This window comes from Gobio gobio, assembly GCF_949357685.1.
Source record: "Gobio gobio genome assembly, chromosome: 17".
In the NCBI taxonomy this organism is placed as follows: Eukaryota; Metazoa; Chordata; class Actinopteri; order Cypriniformes; family Gobionidae; genus Gobio; species Gobio gobio.
In genome coordinates, this window is record NC_137110.1 from 35474626 (window position 1) to 35488564 (window position 13939).

The 13939-nt window shown below is 37.8% G+C and overlaps 1 protein-coding gene across 7 annotated transcripts in view; it reads left to right on the forward strand.

Annotated features, from left to right (window-relative positions):
* agap1 (ArfGAP with GTPase domain, ankyrin repeat and PH domain 1) overlaps window positions 1-13495 on the forward strand; it is a 234948-nt gene extending 221453 nt beyond the window's left edge. For 4 of the 7 annotated variants that reach the window (XM_079841021.1, XM_079841022.1, XM_079841019.1 and 1 more), the window contains 2 exons: window positions 7952-8207; window positions 10263-13495. In XM_079841021.1, the coding sequence (XP_079697147.1) occupies window positions 7952-8207; window positions 10263-10469 (463 nt within the window). In that variant the 3' untranslated portion in view covers window positions 10470-13495. The remainder of the gene's footprint in view (window positions 1-7951; window positions 8208-10262) is intronic. The other 3 variants (XM_079841020.1, XM_079841016.1, XM_079841017.1) reach the window with 1 other exon arrangement.
* Window positions 13496-13939: the final 444 nt, after the last annotated feature.

Consider the following 13939-nt stretch of genomic DNA (forward strand, 5'->3'; position numbering starts at 1 on the left):
CATCTCAGTCCATCCAAGTGGCATACATGACATATATTTATGCACCAAAGCAAGGGTTAAAACTTTCTTCTATATTGAGAAACGATCAGAGCAACTAACAAAATGAAAACTTTGGATCAACATTTACGCATAGACTTTTAGATACAATTTTCATCCTGTCTGGCATCACAATGCAGTAACACGATGACATACATATGTGGGTCCTTGACAAATAAAGCTATCAATACTGATGTAATGCATATTTTGGAGTCATGAAAAATGTGTTTAAACACATTCAGTTGTTAAATAACATTTCAAAATATTTAAATAATTTTTTTAAAACTTTTTATATCAGGTGGTACAACCAAATATAGTTGTATGTATATACTCTAGTGGTACCACCTGACATGGAAAGTGTACCAACCTACCCATTCTTGAAATGAGCCATTTTTAGCAGTATTTGAGAAAGATCTACAACCCCTTTCACTCTGCAACAAGGATCAGTTGGGGTCATCTGGATTATCATGTTTACTGTTATTACCTTGTCAATTCATAATAAAAGAGCCGTGTTTGCAGTTGTGCCACCCTGACATTTGAAAAAATTGCTGAACAAACGTTTTCAATGATCTCAACAGCTTTAAAAGTACTTATATTAATACAATTTGTTTAAATGAAAGGTTTCAAACCTAAAATAATGCCCTAGTATTTAGTTTTAAATGTTTTATTATAAAGACCATTTTGACATTTTGGAGGTTTAAGAAATCAAAACTTAAAATCTGTATCGTTTAAATGTACTAAAAATGAATTCAAACTAAATTGGTTTTATAGAATAAAGTGATATAGGTCATGAATTTATCAAATTATTTTAAAAGGAAATAATACACTTGGACACATCATGTCACGTCATGTCATTGACCCTTGTATATATGAAAGTATTGTAATGAAATCCCACCGTTTAACAAAATCCGATAACTGACTACTGATTAGACACAGGAGGCTTATTTGAGGCTTGAGATTTGTGTGTGCCTCTGTAAGTAAGTGTTAAAGCAATGAGATGAATGAGCTTGTGTGTGTCTACCTCTGCGCATGTGCAGGTGAATGTGCACTGCTGTCTGTTTGACAGATTTAGCCTGTCAGAGTTCATTACCTGTGAGTCAGTAGGACACTAATGAGCTGAATTAGTGGTATAATTAGCCTGAAAGAAAAGAGCAGCAACGTCGATCTCTTCTCTATGAATTTCGCTCTCTTTTGTTTTACTCGGCCAAACCTGAAATTGGTGATCTCACTTACACAAGGTACTTAGCATCTGATATGTGGTTGCTCTGAACTTTCGCAGAAGTTCAGAGATGTGTGTTTAGGGTTGGGGATCTCTGGGGGGCTGTGGCAGCTGGAGGGCTGTCCTGTCACGGGCTGCTGCATTAGCCGACGCCTGTCAGTGTTGGGTAAACAGCCGCTGGCTTTGAGCTGGACAGGAAGTGCTGGCAAGTGGGTAAACACAAGCCCACAAAGGGATCGTCCAGGGAGAACACAAAGCGCGTTCACACTCACAAACAGGAAACCATCCTGACAAGGGATTGATGTAGACTCCGGACAATTCCCCCGTGACCCTGCCTGTTGCATTCCAACAGCGATGAGGCTACTGTCTCACCCCCCACCTTCCCCTCAGGTAAACGTTCCGAAACACAATGCAACACATTAATGAAGCTGTCACGCAAACATATGTTTGCCATGAACCAAGCTTTATAAACACAGTATCTATAGATTTAATCAAAATAACAGTTAATACAGGTATTGTTACTATTATTGTGACTATTACTAGATAAACAATTAAAATAACAAAGATTCTTGCACGTTTTGAAGGAGATCCCATTTGTATTTATCATTTTACAGTATGGTAGTCAATGCCATGATGTTAATTTTTAATTAATTTATTCAAAAAAATGAATACACCTGTGATGATCATGTTTTCATTTCTGAGTTTAAATTTATTTTGATATGTTACAAAAGAGCCCCCTCATAATTTACATGATGATATCAGATGTTAGTCAGTATTAGTATTTGTAAAATGTTGTGTGGTGGTACTACCCCCAGAAAACCTAGAGATGTTTATGAATTAATAATTCATGTTATTTGAAATACGTTTTCCTTAAAATAAAATAACAAATTAACTTAAAGAAATATCATAAAGAAATGTAGACGTGCACTGAAGGTATTCAATATGTAAGGAAAATATGTTATTACTTTGGTTAATGGTTTTTAAAAAAGCATTTAAAAAAAAAAAAGATCTGTCACTGACCTAGAAACTATGGTTGTCATGGTCAGTTTTTGCACACGTGTTCTCAAAGGGCCTGTTTTGAGGGAACTGTACCTTATTTTCAGACTTGTTGACTCATTGCAGGCAGCCATTTTGGATCTAACTTGAATGGCCAGTAATTTTTAATTAAAGTCTTGCTAAAACCTGCAGTCTGCTTACAGCATTTCCTCCCCAGTAGGTCTACAGACACACACACACACAATGATACATGTTCATGGAACAGAATTGCTAATTAATTCAATTAGCCTTCTTCCCATGTAAGGACAAATTCCCCAAGAATCAGATGAGTTAATAATGATTTGTTTTGTGTGTGCGTGTGCGTGTGCGTGTGCGTGTGCGTGTGCGTGTGCGTGTGCGTGTGTGTGTGTGTGTGTGTGTGTGTGTGTGTGTGTGTGTGTGTGTGTGTGTGTGTGTGTGTGTGTGTGTGTGTGTGTGTGTGTGCCCATGCCCATGCCCATGCCCATGCCCATGCCCTGATTACCCTTTCCTGCCGACACCAGGTGGTAAACAGCTTCCCGGTCTGACCCCTGGGCATCATTTGCTCTTTTATTTTCAAATTTTTACATGATTATCTTGTCATCATATTGTTGCATGACTTTAAATGTGAATTTATGACAAGCAAAGACAAGGTAGTTATTTTTGTTTCTACAGTTCAGGGTATTTTATGTAAGTTGCATTTGTGTTTGTGTGTGTGCGTAGGGTGGGCTTTAAGACCAGATCAGGAGGCAGTAGGTGACCCATTTCCTTGTGTGTGTCTGTGTCTGTGTCTGTGTCTGTGTGCGTGTGCGTGTGCGTGTGCGTGTGTGTGTGTGTGTGTGTGTGTGTGTGTGTGTGTGTGTGTGTGTGTGTGTGTGTGTGTGTGTGTGTGTGTGTGTGTGTGTGTGTGTGTGTGTGTGTGTGTGTGTGTGTGTGTGTGTGTGTGTGTGTGTGTGTGTGTGTGTGTGTGTGTGTGTGTGTGTGTGTGTGTGTGTGTGCGCGCGCGCGCGTGTGTGTGTTTTCCGAGAGGATCAAGCGCGACGCCCATCCTCTCCCCTTACACTTGTCACCATGACTCCTGAAACCTGTTTTTGTTGTCTTTGCAACCATGTCACACCCATTTATGGGTGTATAAGTGTGTTTGTACATGTTTGGAGAGACCTAAAGTCAACCGATAGAAGCTATTGTCTTCCTCAATGTTATTAAAATCAAAACTTATTTGTTAACCCAACACAGCTACCAGTCCCACAAAAGCTACCAGCTACATTTGTTTTCATATATAATTGACTATGTTTTTGAACACTGTTGTAGTAAAATTACCTTTTTAAGAGGTTAACTGCAAAACGTTTAGGTTTTATTCCATTACCCAGCCAGGCTTGGCCCTTAGCAACGCTGCTAACTGGGGAAGGCATGCGTTTCAGAGGGCAGTGAAGTGCTCCACATTTCCTCTAGACACAGAGAGGCAGAGGGGCAGTGGGGAGATCATGCCGAGCCTCTTCCTCTCTCTTTTCCCCTCCTCTATCTCCCTCCTCCATGGCTCCCAGGATGCTTTGTGTGGGGGCTGTGGTCCGTGGCCCCCGTGCCAGCCCTCTCACTCACCCTGGGCTGACCATCAGCACCCGGAACATTCCGTGCTGCTAGACCCCCCTCTCGAAACACACACAGTTAATAAAATTCTTCAACTTTCCCACAGATGCTGTGGCTTTTCTCTCCTCCTCCTGTGTCCTCTCTTCCCTCTCTCCTTCCTGCTCTTTCATCCCGCCTGTTTTTTCTTTACATGTCCTACTGTGAGTCAAATGATCAATGCTGGAAATTCTGTAAGGACAGTTTCTTGCTACTATTTGCATCGTTTATTTTTATATATATATATATATATATATATATATATATATATATATATATATATATATATATATATATATATATATATATATATATATATATATATATATATATATATATATATATATATATATATATATACACACAAAAACATAGTTACATTTACAAAATGTGTATATATATTGTCCCATTAAAAAAGTGATTTAGTCTTTACAAATGTATGAGTCTTAAATTGCTTGGACAGCCCCTTCCTGTTATGTTCAGTGTCTCTTGACTAGAATAAAGTGAGTCTGGCTGTAGTTTGACATCAACAGGTGATTGTTACTTGTCTTTTTCCCATGTGTGCCATGTTTGTGTGTGCGCACATTTGTGACTGTGAGCCATGATGCTAGCTGTGACCTTAGACAGATAATCTTTGAGTGTGCTGTGGGGGGTTCAGGTCCGTCAGCATGGCTTTGCTGCTTTGATTAAGAAGGATGTCACTAAACCATCGATCCCCTGGGCTATTGATCACCTATTTTCATCCATCTGCCTCTCTGATAAAATGTTATCTCCTCTGCACTCTGGCCCCTGACATCCATACAAGGCTAATTTGTAATCAGGGTGTCCGAGTTTAACCCTTTGAGACACACTTGAGTTCATCTTTCAAAGCCCGTCATGGCTGTGGCATCCTCTATTACAAGCAGTGGATAGACCATATCAACTTGGAATTAAACTAATTGGGCACAAATTTTTTATCACTTTAAGCATAATATTTCAAATTTGTTGTAATATTTAGATATTTTTTTAAGTTTTTTAAGATGTAAGTTTTGAAATAATCTGTGGTTTTGACTCTCGAAAACATTATTTGAAGGACCTCCAGTCTAAGCTGATAAATTAATATCATGTTAATATGACTAAATATTAATAATTTTAAGACTTATTGGGACTCATTGTTTTAGAACCACTGCGCTAGTGGTTGACCTATGGGTTTTTTTTATATACACATAAATAAATTACATGTAAGTGGATCTGAACACAATTTCGATTTTGCTTTTTACATATATTTACTTATTTTACAAAACAAAGGCAAAGACGGCAAAAAAACTCAAGTGATCGCATGTAAGCAGATGAATATGTAAAGTAATGTGATCATCAACATTAAATCATATAAATCAAAACTGCCTAATGTTAGTGAATGAAATGTCGACCGAGGACGAGCTTATAGGACTGTGCAAGTATTAGGGGTGTTGATGGACTCAATCTAATCTGTCTGTGTTTGATCATCGCTCTGAATCTGATCTGGACGTAGTCTTTGACAAAAATGTGAATTTTTTTTTCAGCTTTTTGTTCAAAATGTTGCTTTTTTTTATGAAACTTGCCCATTTTTAAGTGTTGATAAAAAAGGAATGCATGGAGCTAGAATAAAAAATGTTTTGTTTAAAATCTCTTTCTTTTGATATATTGCATGCAGCTCAGATATTCATACAAAATAAACAAACAAAATATTCTGTGGGCCATTACATATTTGTGAAAATGATCAAAAACCCCGGCGGTGGCTGGCGATTAAAAAAAAACAAAAAACACTGGCGGGGAAAACGTTAATTGTGGCCAATGAGTATTAGAGAAAAGCATGTATTTAGTAATGAGGATTAACAATGCAGATTTTTTTTCACAGGCTTCTTAGTTCATATTTACCAAGGGTGCCTATAGTTCTGACCAGGACTGTAGAAGTACAGTTCATTCAATGTTGTACATTTGTGTGTCTGTTCCTGGAATTGTTTGTTGATCATTCATATGAAACATTGAAATCCCACAATCATTTATCAAATTAAATATATATGATTTCTTTTTGTCAAAACCTGAAAAAGGAAGTGACTCCATTGGTGTCAAGTCAGATTTTAGTCCTGACATCTCTGATCACCGTGTGTCCACTTTGTTCCTGTCCAGATGCTCCTGGTGAGGAGGAATTGTGACAGTAGGATGTCTGTTCTCTGGTCTCATGGGTTTGGACTCCCAGAGGGGCAGCTGTGTTTTAGGGAACAGCTCAATATCCTCTGCCCAACTCCCTTCCCCTCCCCGGGGGTATCAGAACTCCCTCTGCCCCTCAGATAGGAGCTGAAGCTGAACTAATCCCGAGTTGTCTGAGAAAGGCTGTTTACTCTGTTGGGATTAACAGAGATTAAGTGCTATCATAGCACAGTTTGAGGAGGGGTGCTGTAAACGATCCAACCATTTCTGATGGCCCTCTCCTGTGAGCGTTTGCTTGGTTAACTTGTCAAACACACACACATTCTTAAGGCCCAGATATACTCACTGCAAAGTTATTTTTTGTTCTTAAGAGGTAAAAAGAAGTTTGAGATACCTTTGCAGTGGTATACTGTTATTGAATATTCCGACACCAATACATGCTTCTGGAAGCGGCGTTTAGAGGAATATGTTAATGTGGCGCTCACTTTTTCTCTCAATAAACAAATAAACATAAAAATGGCAGTGGTGAGAAAACAGCAGTTAATAAAGCAACTGATCATTTCAACATGGATAATTTTGCATATACTCTGCAATTCTGCACTCCAGTCAAGTCACGTTTTGTTTATTTATATATCACTTTATTTGATAGATTGCTTTAAAGCAAGCAGCTTTACAGTATTGACCCTTTACCCACCATTGACGGACATTTCCGGCTTTCCGTGTTTTCGCTGTAGCGGGTACTATTATGCATCTTCTGAAAGAGTACAGAATCTCCAGATCAAAAGATGTGAAAAAGAAGCAAAAACAAGCGATAGCATGTGTAAGCAGATGCATATGTAAAATAACGCAATCATCAAAACGTTCTATTTTACTGAATGAAATGTTGAGGTACAGGACTGTGAAAGCTTTTGGGGGTGTTGATGGACTCGATCTACTCCATCTATTTTTTGATCATTGTTCTGAATCTGATCTAGTCTTTGACAAAAATACTTTTTCTTTTTTTGTTTAAAAGCATGTTCAGATATTCATACAACAAAATATTCTGGGGGCCATGAAACTTTTGTGAAAAGATCAAGAATGCTGACGCTTGCTGGCCATTTTTTCAAAATCGCTGGTGGGGAAAGAGTTAAAAAAGTAAAAAAATAAAAACTTTCAGTGTCGCTTCCATTTAGAAGTACAGCTTCAATTTCTTTAAAACAGCTCTCCTGTGTGTTCATGTTTTAATTACGACATTGACTATCTGAACAAAAGAAATTAACCAGAAATTCCATATCAAAGAAGGTGAAGCCTCAGAGAACACCTACCTATTACATAATCCCCACTGACCAATGGTAGTTCAAAGGTGTTTACCAGTCAGTGTGAACGTTTCTGGAAAGTTCGCTTTGGAAAGTGGTTTTAAACTTCAGAACTTCGTCACCCGACATCACACCTGTTCATTCTTTGATTTTTGTTTGACGTATATATTTAGGCCTTTAGACTTTTATGCCACTTCATTTGGCCACTTCAGTGCATTGGTTGCTTTCTCTGTTTTGATTGAACCTGTGCACTCTTACAGTGTTTCTGGAGTGACGCACATACGTTCACACACACATACACACACAGCAACCATTCAAAACATGGTGGTGTTGTTCCTGTACCTATAATAATATTTTTCTTGTGTATTAACGTCTAGATGCTGCTGTGTGTAATGGAGATGTAAGTGCTAGTAAATGTTTGGCGCTGTGCTAGAAATGAAATCGAAAATCAGTACACGAATCCCATCAAATTTTAAATGTCATTTAGAATGAGAGCCAGAACAAAACATGCCACCGGTGCGAACCGTGCGTTGACGGCCCCGTGTTAAATTGAATCTTGAGCCTAAATCTAGATTTTGTGTGTGTGCTGTTTCAGAGAGGAACGTGAGCGCTGGATCAGGGCCAAATACGAGCAGAAGTTGTTTTTGGCATCACTGACGTGCACAGAGCTGTCTCTGGGACAGCAGCTACTGCGGGCCACAGCGGAGGAAGACCTGCGCTTCGTGGTCATACTGCTGGCCCACGGCTCCAGAGATGAGGTCAACGAAACCTGCGGGGAAGGTGATGGCCGGACAGCCCTGCACCTGGCCTGCCGCAAGGGGAATGTTGTGATCACGCAACTGCTCATATGGGTAAGAGCTACAGAACACACTCGTTTATCACTGCGAACTACTGGAAGGATTTGTTTTGGAGTAAAGACATTTTCACACTAAACGTGACATAAAAAAGCTCAACGGATCACAATTGAATGGTCTTTTCACACCAACAGTCTGCCAACTGGTCTTTTGAACAATTTCAGCAATACTTTCAATACTTTCATCGATTCGTTTTTTTTTTGAATGATGGAATTAAGTCCATAAAGTGTTTCATAATTAAATAATTATTGTACGTTTTCTTATAGAGGTCAGTGTTTATTTTCCTATGTTTTGATTAATTCTGAAAAAATGTCATCTCTTGGTAACACTCATACTACTTTACACTTATAATAAGTATAGTGTAATAAAGTACTTGCAAATCATTTGCAAGCTATTCGTTTATAGTTCATTAATAGTTTATAAACTGTAGTTAATACATTAATAGACTATATACAAGTAGAGAGCTCTTCATTCATTGTTACTGTAATTAACAAATTATTATTGTTTAATTAGCTTGTATGTAAAGAGTTAGATTAATGCTTTAATAACTTAACAGTAAATAGTTCTCACTTTAGATTAGGTCATGGAAATTGGAAAATGACATTAAGTGCTTTAAACCAACCTTTATTGGACATTAATTGCATTCATATTCAATGTTCCTTAAAATGTTTACAAATACATTAAAGACACACAGACACACAGTTTCCATGTTTTATAGAGACTTTCCATATACAGTTTGTACATTTTATACTGTACAAAATGTATATTCTTTCCCCTAAACCTACCCCTAATGTATTTTTAAAACGCGATCTTATGAGTATTTGTATGTAATTCATATTAAACAAAAAGGATATTGTATGCGCTCAAAAAAGGAGGAATATCCAGTCTGTTCTCTGGTGCGTAGAACAAAAAAAAGCAACTAAATAGCAAAAGTTGACCACACACTGAGAAACATGCAATTAGACCAATGCTTTGTTCTAATTGCATGTTTCTCGGTGTGTGGAAAAATGCAATTTTCCCATTTTCCATGATCTAATCTAAAGTGAAAACTATTTAATGTTAATAAGTTGTTAACAAAGCATTAATTCTTTACATATGAGCTAATTTAATAATAACACTTTAATTACACTGACAATGAATGAAGAACTCACTATTTGTATATAGTCTATTAATGTATTAACTACAGTTTATAAATGATTAATTAACTCTTTGCAAATTATTTGTAAATACTTTATTACACTATACTTGTTATAAAATGTTACCATCTGTTTTGTGTGTGTGTTTGAATGTGAGGAGTCAAGATATCATGCATAAATAAACCTCTGAGAGTAAGCCTCTTAAAGTGCTCCAAGCTCTAATCAAGAGTTTTACATGTTTCAAGTGAAGACATCAAGCATTAATATGCAGATGGAAATGATGAATAAACGATAAGGGTTTTTGAAAAACAGATTAGATGTTCTTTTTTTGTTCGTTTGTTTTTTACTGATTATTCCGTTTGAATTGGAACGAATCAAGACATTGATTTTGCCAATATCGTCCTAATCAGACCAATGTTAATCATTTGGGGTCATACATAAATTTTAATATTATTTTCATTTAAAATATAATCAATATTTTTGCAATAAAATCTCTGTGACCTTTAGAGTCACCATAATATCAAAATTCACAATTCTTTTTTTTAATGGAATATTGCAGTTTTTTTATAAACCTCATTTTTATCTTGTTCGAGAAGCAGTTTCTGTCGGATATACGTCACAGTAGAGAAGAAAATACTATCGCAACTTCCGTTTCATGTCGACATTAACTTTTTTTTATTATTATTAATTTTTTGCTGCCTTTTTCTTATCGTAATGGTCTAAAAATATAATTTGTACTACTCCATTCTTCTCTTTGCTCAGTGTTAATACAGGGACCTTATTAAAATATCAAAATAATATTAATAATAACAAAGCATTTTATGGATTTTATTTCTCTTTAGAGTTAATTTTCTGGCATAAGGATTGGAATAATTACGTGTTCTCTTGCTAACTCTCTTCATCTGTCTCTCTGTAGTACGGCGTGGACATCATGGCACGGGATGCTCACGGAAATACAGCATTGGCGTACGCACGGCAAGCTAACAGTCAGGAGTGTATGGACATCCTCCTTCAGTACGGCTGTCCCGACGAGCGTTACCCGCTCATGGCCACGCCCAACCTGTCGCGCAGGAACAATAATCGCAATAACAGCTGCAGCAGCATGAACAGTGCAGTTATATGAGAAATAAAACACGGAAAAACACTCGCATACTCATGAACATGCATTCTGGTCAGCACTCCTCCTCCCTCCCTATACACACCTTCATATGTACAGCTCCACCACTGCATCAGAATCATGAAACTATACCAGACTCAAGAGAATGACCCCAACACTTGATGATGATGAAGCATGAGAAGAGCTAGTGTGTTTGCACTCACAGCCTCCCCTTGCCTCTTGTGAAACGATCAGCACCCTGACTCTACAATCCCTCCGTCATGGCAAGGTCTTGGCCAGTCGTGTGTCATCTATTTTTTTTGGGAGAGTGCCCCACGTCCAATGTCTCGCTGCATCGTGGAACAAAAATAAAAAAAAACAACCCTGGATTCTGCTTTTCTGACTGCGCCAGTTGAAGCTACCAAGTGCATGATGGGAGAATAGAGTGTATGTATTTGGTAACCGATGACCTGGTGATCTTATCTGCCTCTTTTCTGTGGAGTCCAATAGATGACAAAGCAAGACAGAAAATGATGGGATACTTTTATGCCGAATCTTCAGGATTCCCAGAGAACTTCACTTGGTCACCAATGCGTGTCTGGACTTTCATCTCACCACTTTGACACTGGTTTTTCTGTCTGTTCTGTCTTTCTTTGCATCTAATCAGACTCTTTTTCAGTCAGTATGTCCATTATGTGTTTTTTTTTTCTTCTTCACTTTAAAGGAATGTGAAAGGATGTAATGACATTTATGGAAAGCACCCAAATATCGAGTCATATGTTTGAAGTCTTTTAAAACCCTTTTTTTTACATTGTTGAGTAGCATTTGTCTTAGTGCTCATTACTGGACCAACGGAAGATTCTTAAAAGAAGTGTTTTAAGATTTATGTTTCTCCGAAGTAAAAGGGAATTACATTTTTTACTTTCACCAGCTTTTATTTAGCCAATTTTTAATCTTTCAACACGTCAAACTAGCCTTATATATTGCCCATTTCTCGGCTCATTCTTTACTTCGGCTTGGAGTGAAGTGTGCAGATGAACGATATTACTGATTCAGAAGTGCAGGGCTGAAGCTCAGTCTGACCTTGTGTGTTCATCGTCAAAAAAAAATCCACCGCTACTCTTTTCCTCGTTTTTATGAAAGTAATCTCAGCACGGAATATCACGAAAATGCAGGACCGTTTTGTAATAAAATCTGCTTATGGTGGCCGTTGCTTTCGTACAGTGACGTGCCTCTCTCAGGTCATCTCTGTCTGTTGCTGTTCACACGCTTTACACTGCAGAGTCCTAAACCTCATGTATCTCGATGAAGAGAAGGGCTGTCTGGGTCTTCAGTCCCAATCTGTACATACTTCTTCCTTCTCTCTCTCATTCTATTTTTTCTCTAAGTAGTATACTATATAGAACGTATTTGAAGAAAACACTCGCCCTGACATTATTATATTTTGACCGGCCCCTTTTCTTGTTTCAGTGCAGGTTTAGGTGTCTGAAAGTGTGCCTGTTTGAGTCGAATTCACTCTTTCTGCTCCCTGAATCATTCTTCATAGCTTAGTTTTCCTCCTTGGCTTTATCTTCTTCCTTTATTGTGTGTTGAGGAGTATTAAAGCAATACAAAGCCAAAATTCAGCCAGGTAGACACACGAGTAATAATTTTGCACCGCGTTCTTGGACGTCCCCCCATCGGTCTGAGCTGCCATTGTTATTGAGAGATGTAAAGCCGATGTAAGACTCTGTCTCAGGGCGTATATCATTACAGAAGATCCCATGCAGGGTTTGATATTGACTTGCTCAATAATATGATTTAATGGGCTTTGATCATTTAATTTCAGCTTCCATTGATTTTACTCTTCGCTAGGTTGTAGAAATGTGAAGGTACTTGGCTTGGGGTTGGAGATGTGAGAGGCTCTGTGTTGTAGAATTGATATCCCGCGATACAAACTTTCTGGAAAGTCTTCAAGCTAGTTGATAGACGTTTTGGGAATATGTGGAGAAACGTAGATAGTTTGGAAAACCGTGAGAGTTGAAAAGCTCAAGTGAAGGACATATACACTATGAGAGAAATGTTGAGGTATGTTGATTTTCAGCTCAAAGGGTGCAGTTTTCGCCTTGTATATAACGTAGCAGGCCTTTAGAGGCTTTACCACAATAACCATTATTTATGACTAAATGCACTACAGAACACAGATCACTTGTCGTGAAGAACCCACAATATAATGTCCATTTTGAATCCTTTCTGTGGAGTTTTTGTTTTTGATCTTTTTGCATGAACGGATGTAAATGTTCTCTTCCTTGTGTAAATGTCTTCGTCTTCATAAAATGACTGTACCCTGACAGGTGACACTAAAGAGTCTGCCATTTTAATATGAAAAACCCTTATGAACAACTTGTGAATGTTTCTTCTTTTTTTTCTTTTTTTTGTCAGTCCTCCTCTCTCCTTCTTTTGTAATCCATCACTCTGAGCAAAACTTCTTTTTTGATCATCTGTCTTGCTGTAACTGAATAAAGCAAGCATGAATGAGCAAAAAAGACAAAAATCCAACCAATACCGTGACGGCAACCAAAGGATCACGCCACCCCTTGTGAGCAAATAATGCAGACAGACGGGGGCTTTATCAGTACGTTCCAATTTGCTTGAACATATCCTCGTTTTTATTTCAGTTTCCACTCACCAGTCGTCGCTTTATGTAAATAGATGTAAAAATGGAGAAACCCGTAGTGTTTGTTTATTTTGTTTTCGTTTGTGTTCGTTACCTCATTTCATCAACAGTCTCCGTGTTACGTTCAAACCCAAGAGACCCGTTTAATTATTTATGAATATGCTAATCTGAAAGCCGAGGAGCTCTCTCACACTGCTTGGGTTTTGCATTTGTTCCTTTATTCAGTCCATTGGCATCACAACTATCATTCTGATTCGAATTATCGGTGTTGTATTTCTAATTATTGTTGTTATTATATTGAGTTTGTGTCAGCTGTACAGTACTGTGTTGAAATATTATACCTGATGCAGAGTCTTATACTGTAATGTCTCTTTTCAATAAAAAGCTTCTTAATATAATGTTCTCTCCTTGATTTTGTACCCTTTTAATTTATTTTATTATGGGTGTGTGTATGTATATATACTGTGGGGAGAACAAGTATTTGATACACTGCTGATTTTGCAGGTTTGCCCACTTACAAAGCATGTAGAGGTCTGTAATTTTTATCATAGGTACTCTTCAACTGTGAGTTACGGAATCCAAAAATCCAGAAAATCACATTGTATGATTTTTAAGTAATTAATTCGCATTTTTATTGCATGACATAAGTATTTGATACATCAGAAAAGCAGAACTTAATATTTGGAACCAGAAACCTTTGTTTGCAATTACAGAGATCATACGTTTCCTGTAGTTCTTGACCAGGTTTGCACACACTGCAGCAAGGATTTTGGCCCACTCCTCCATACAGACCTTCTCCAGATCCTTCAGGTTTCGGGGCTGTCGCTGGGCAATACAGACT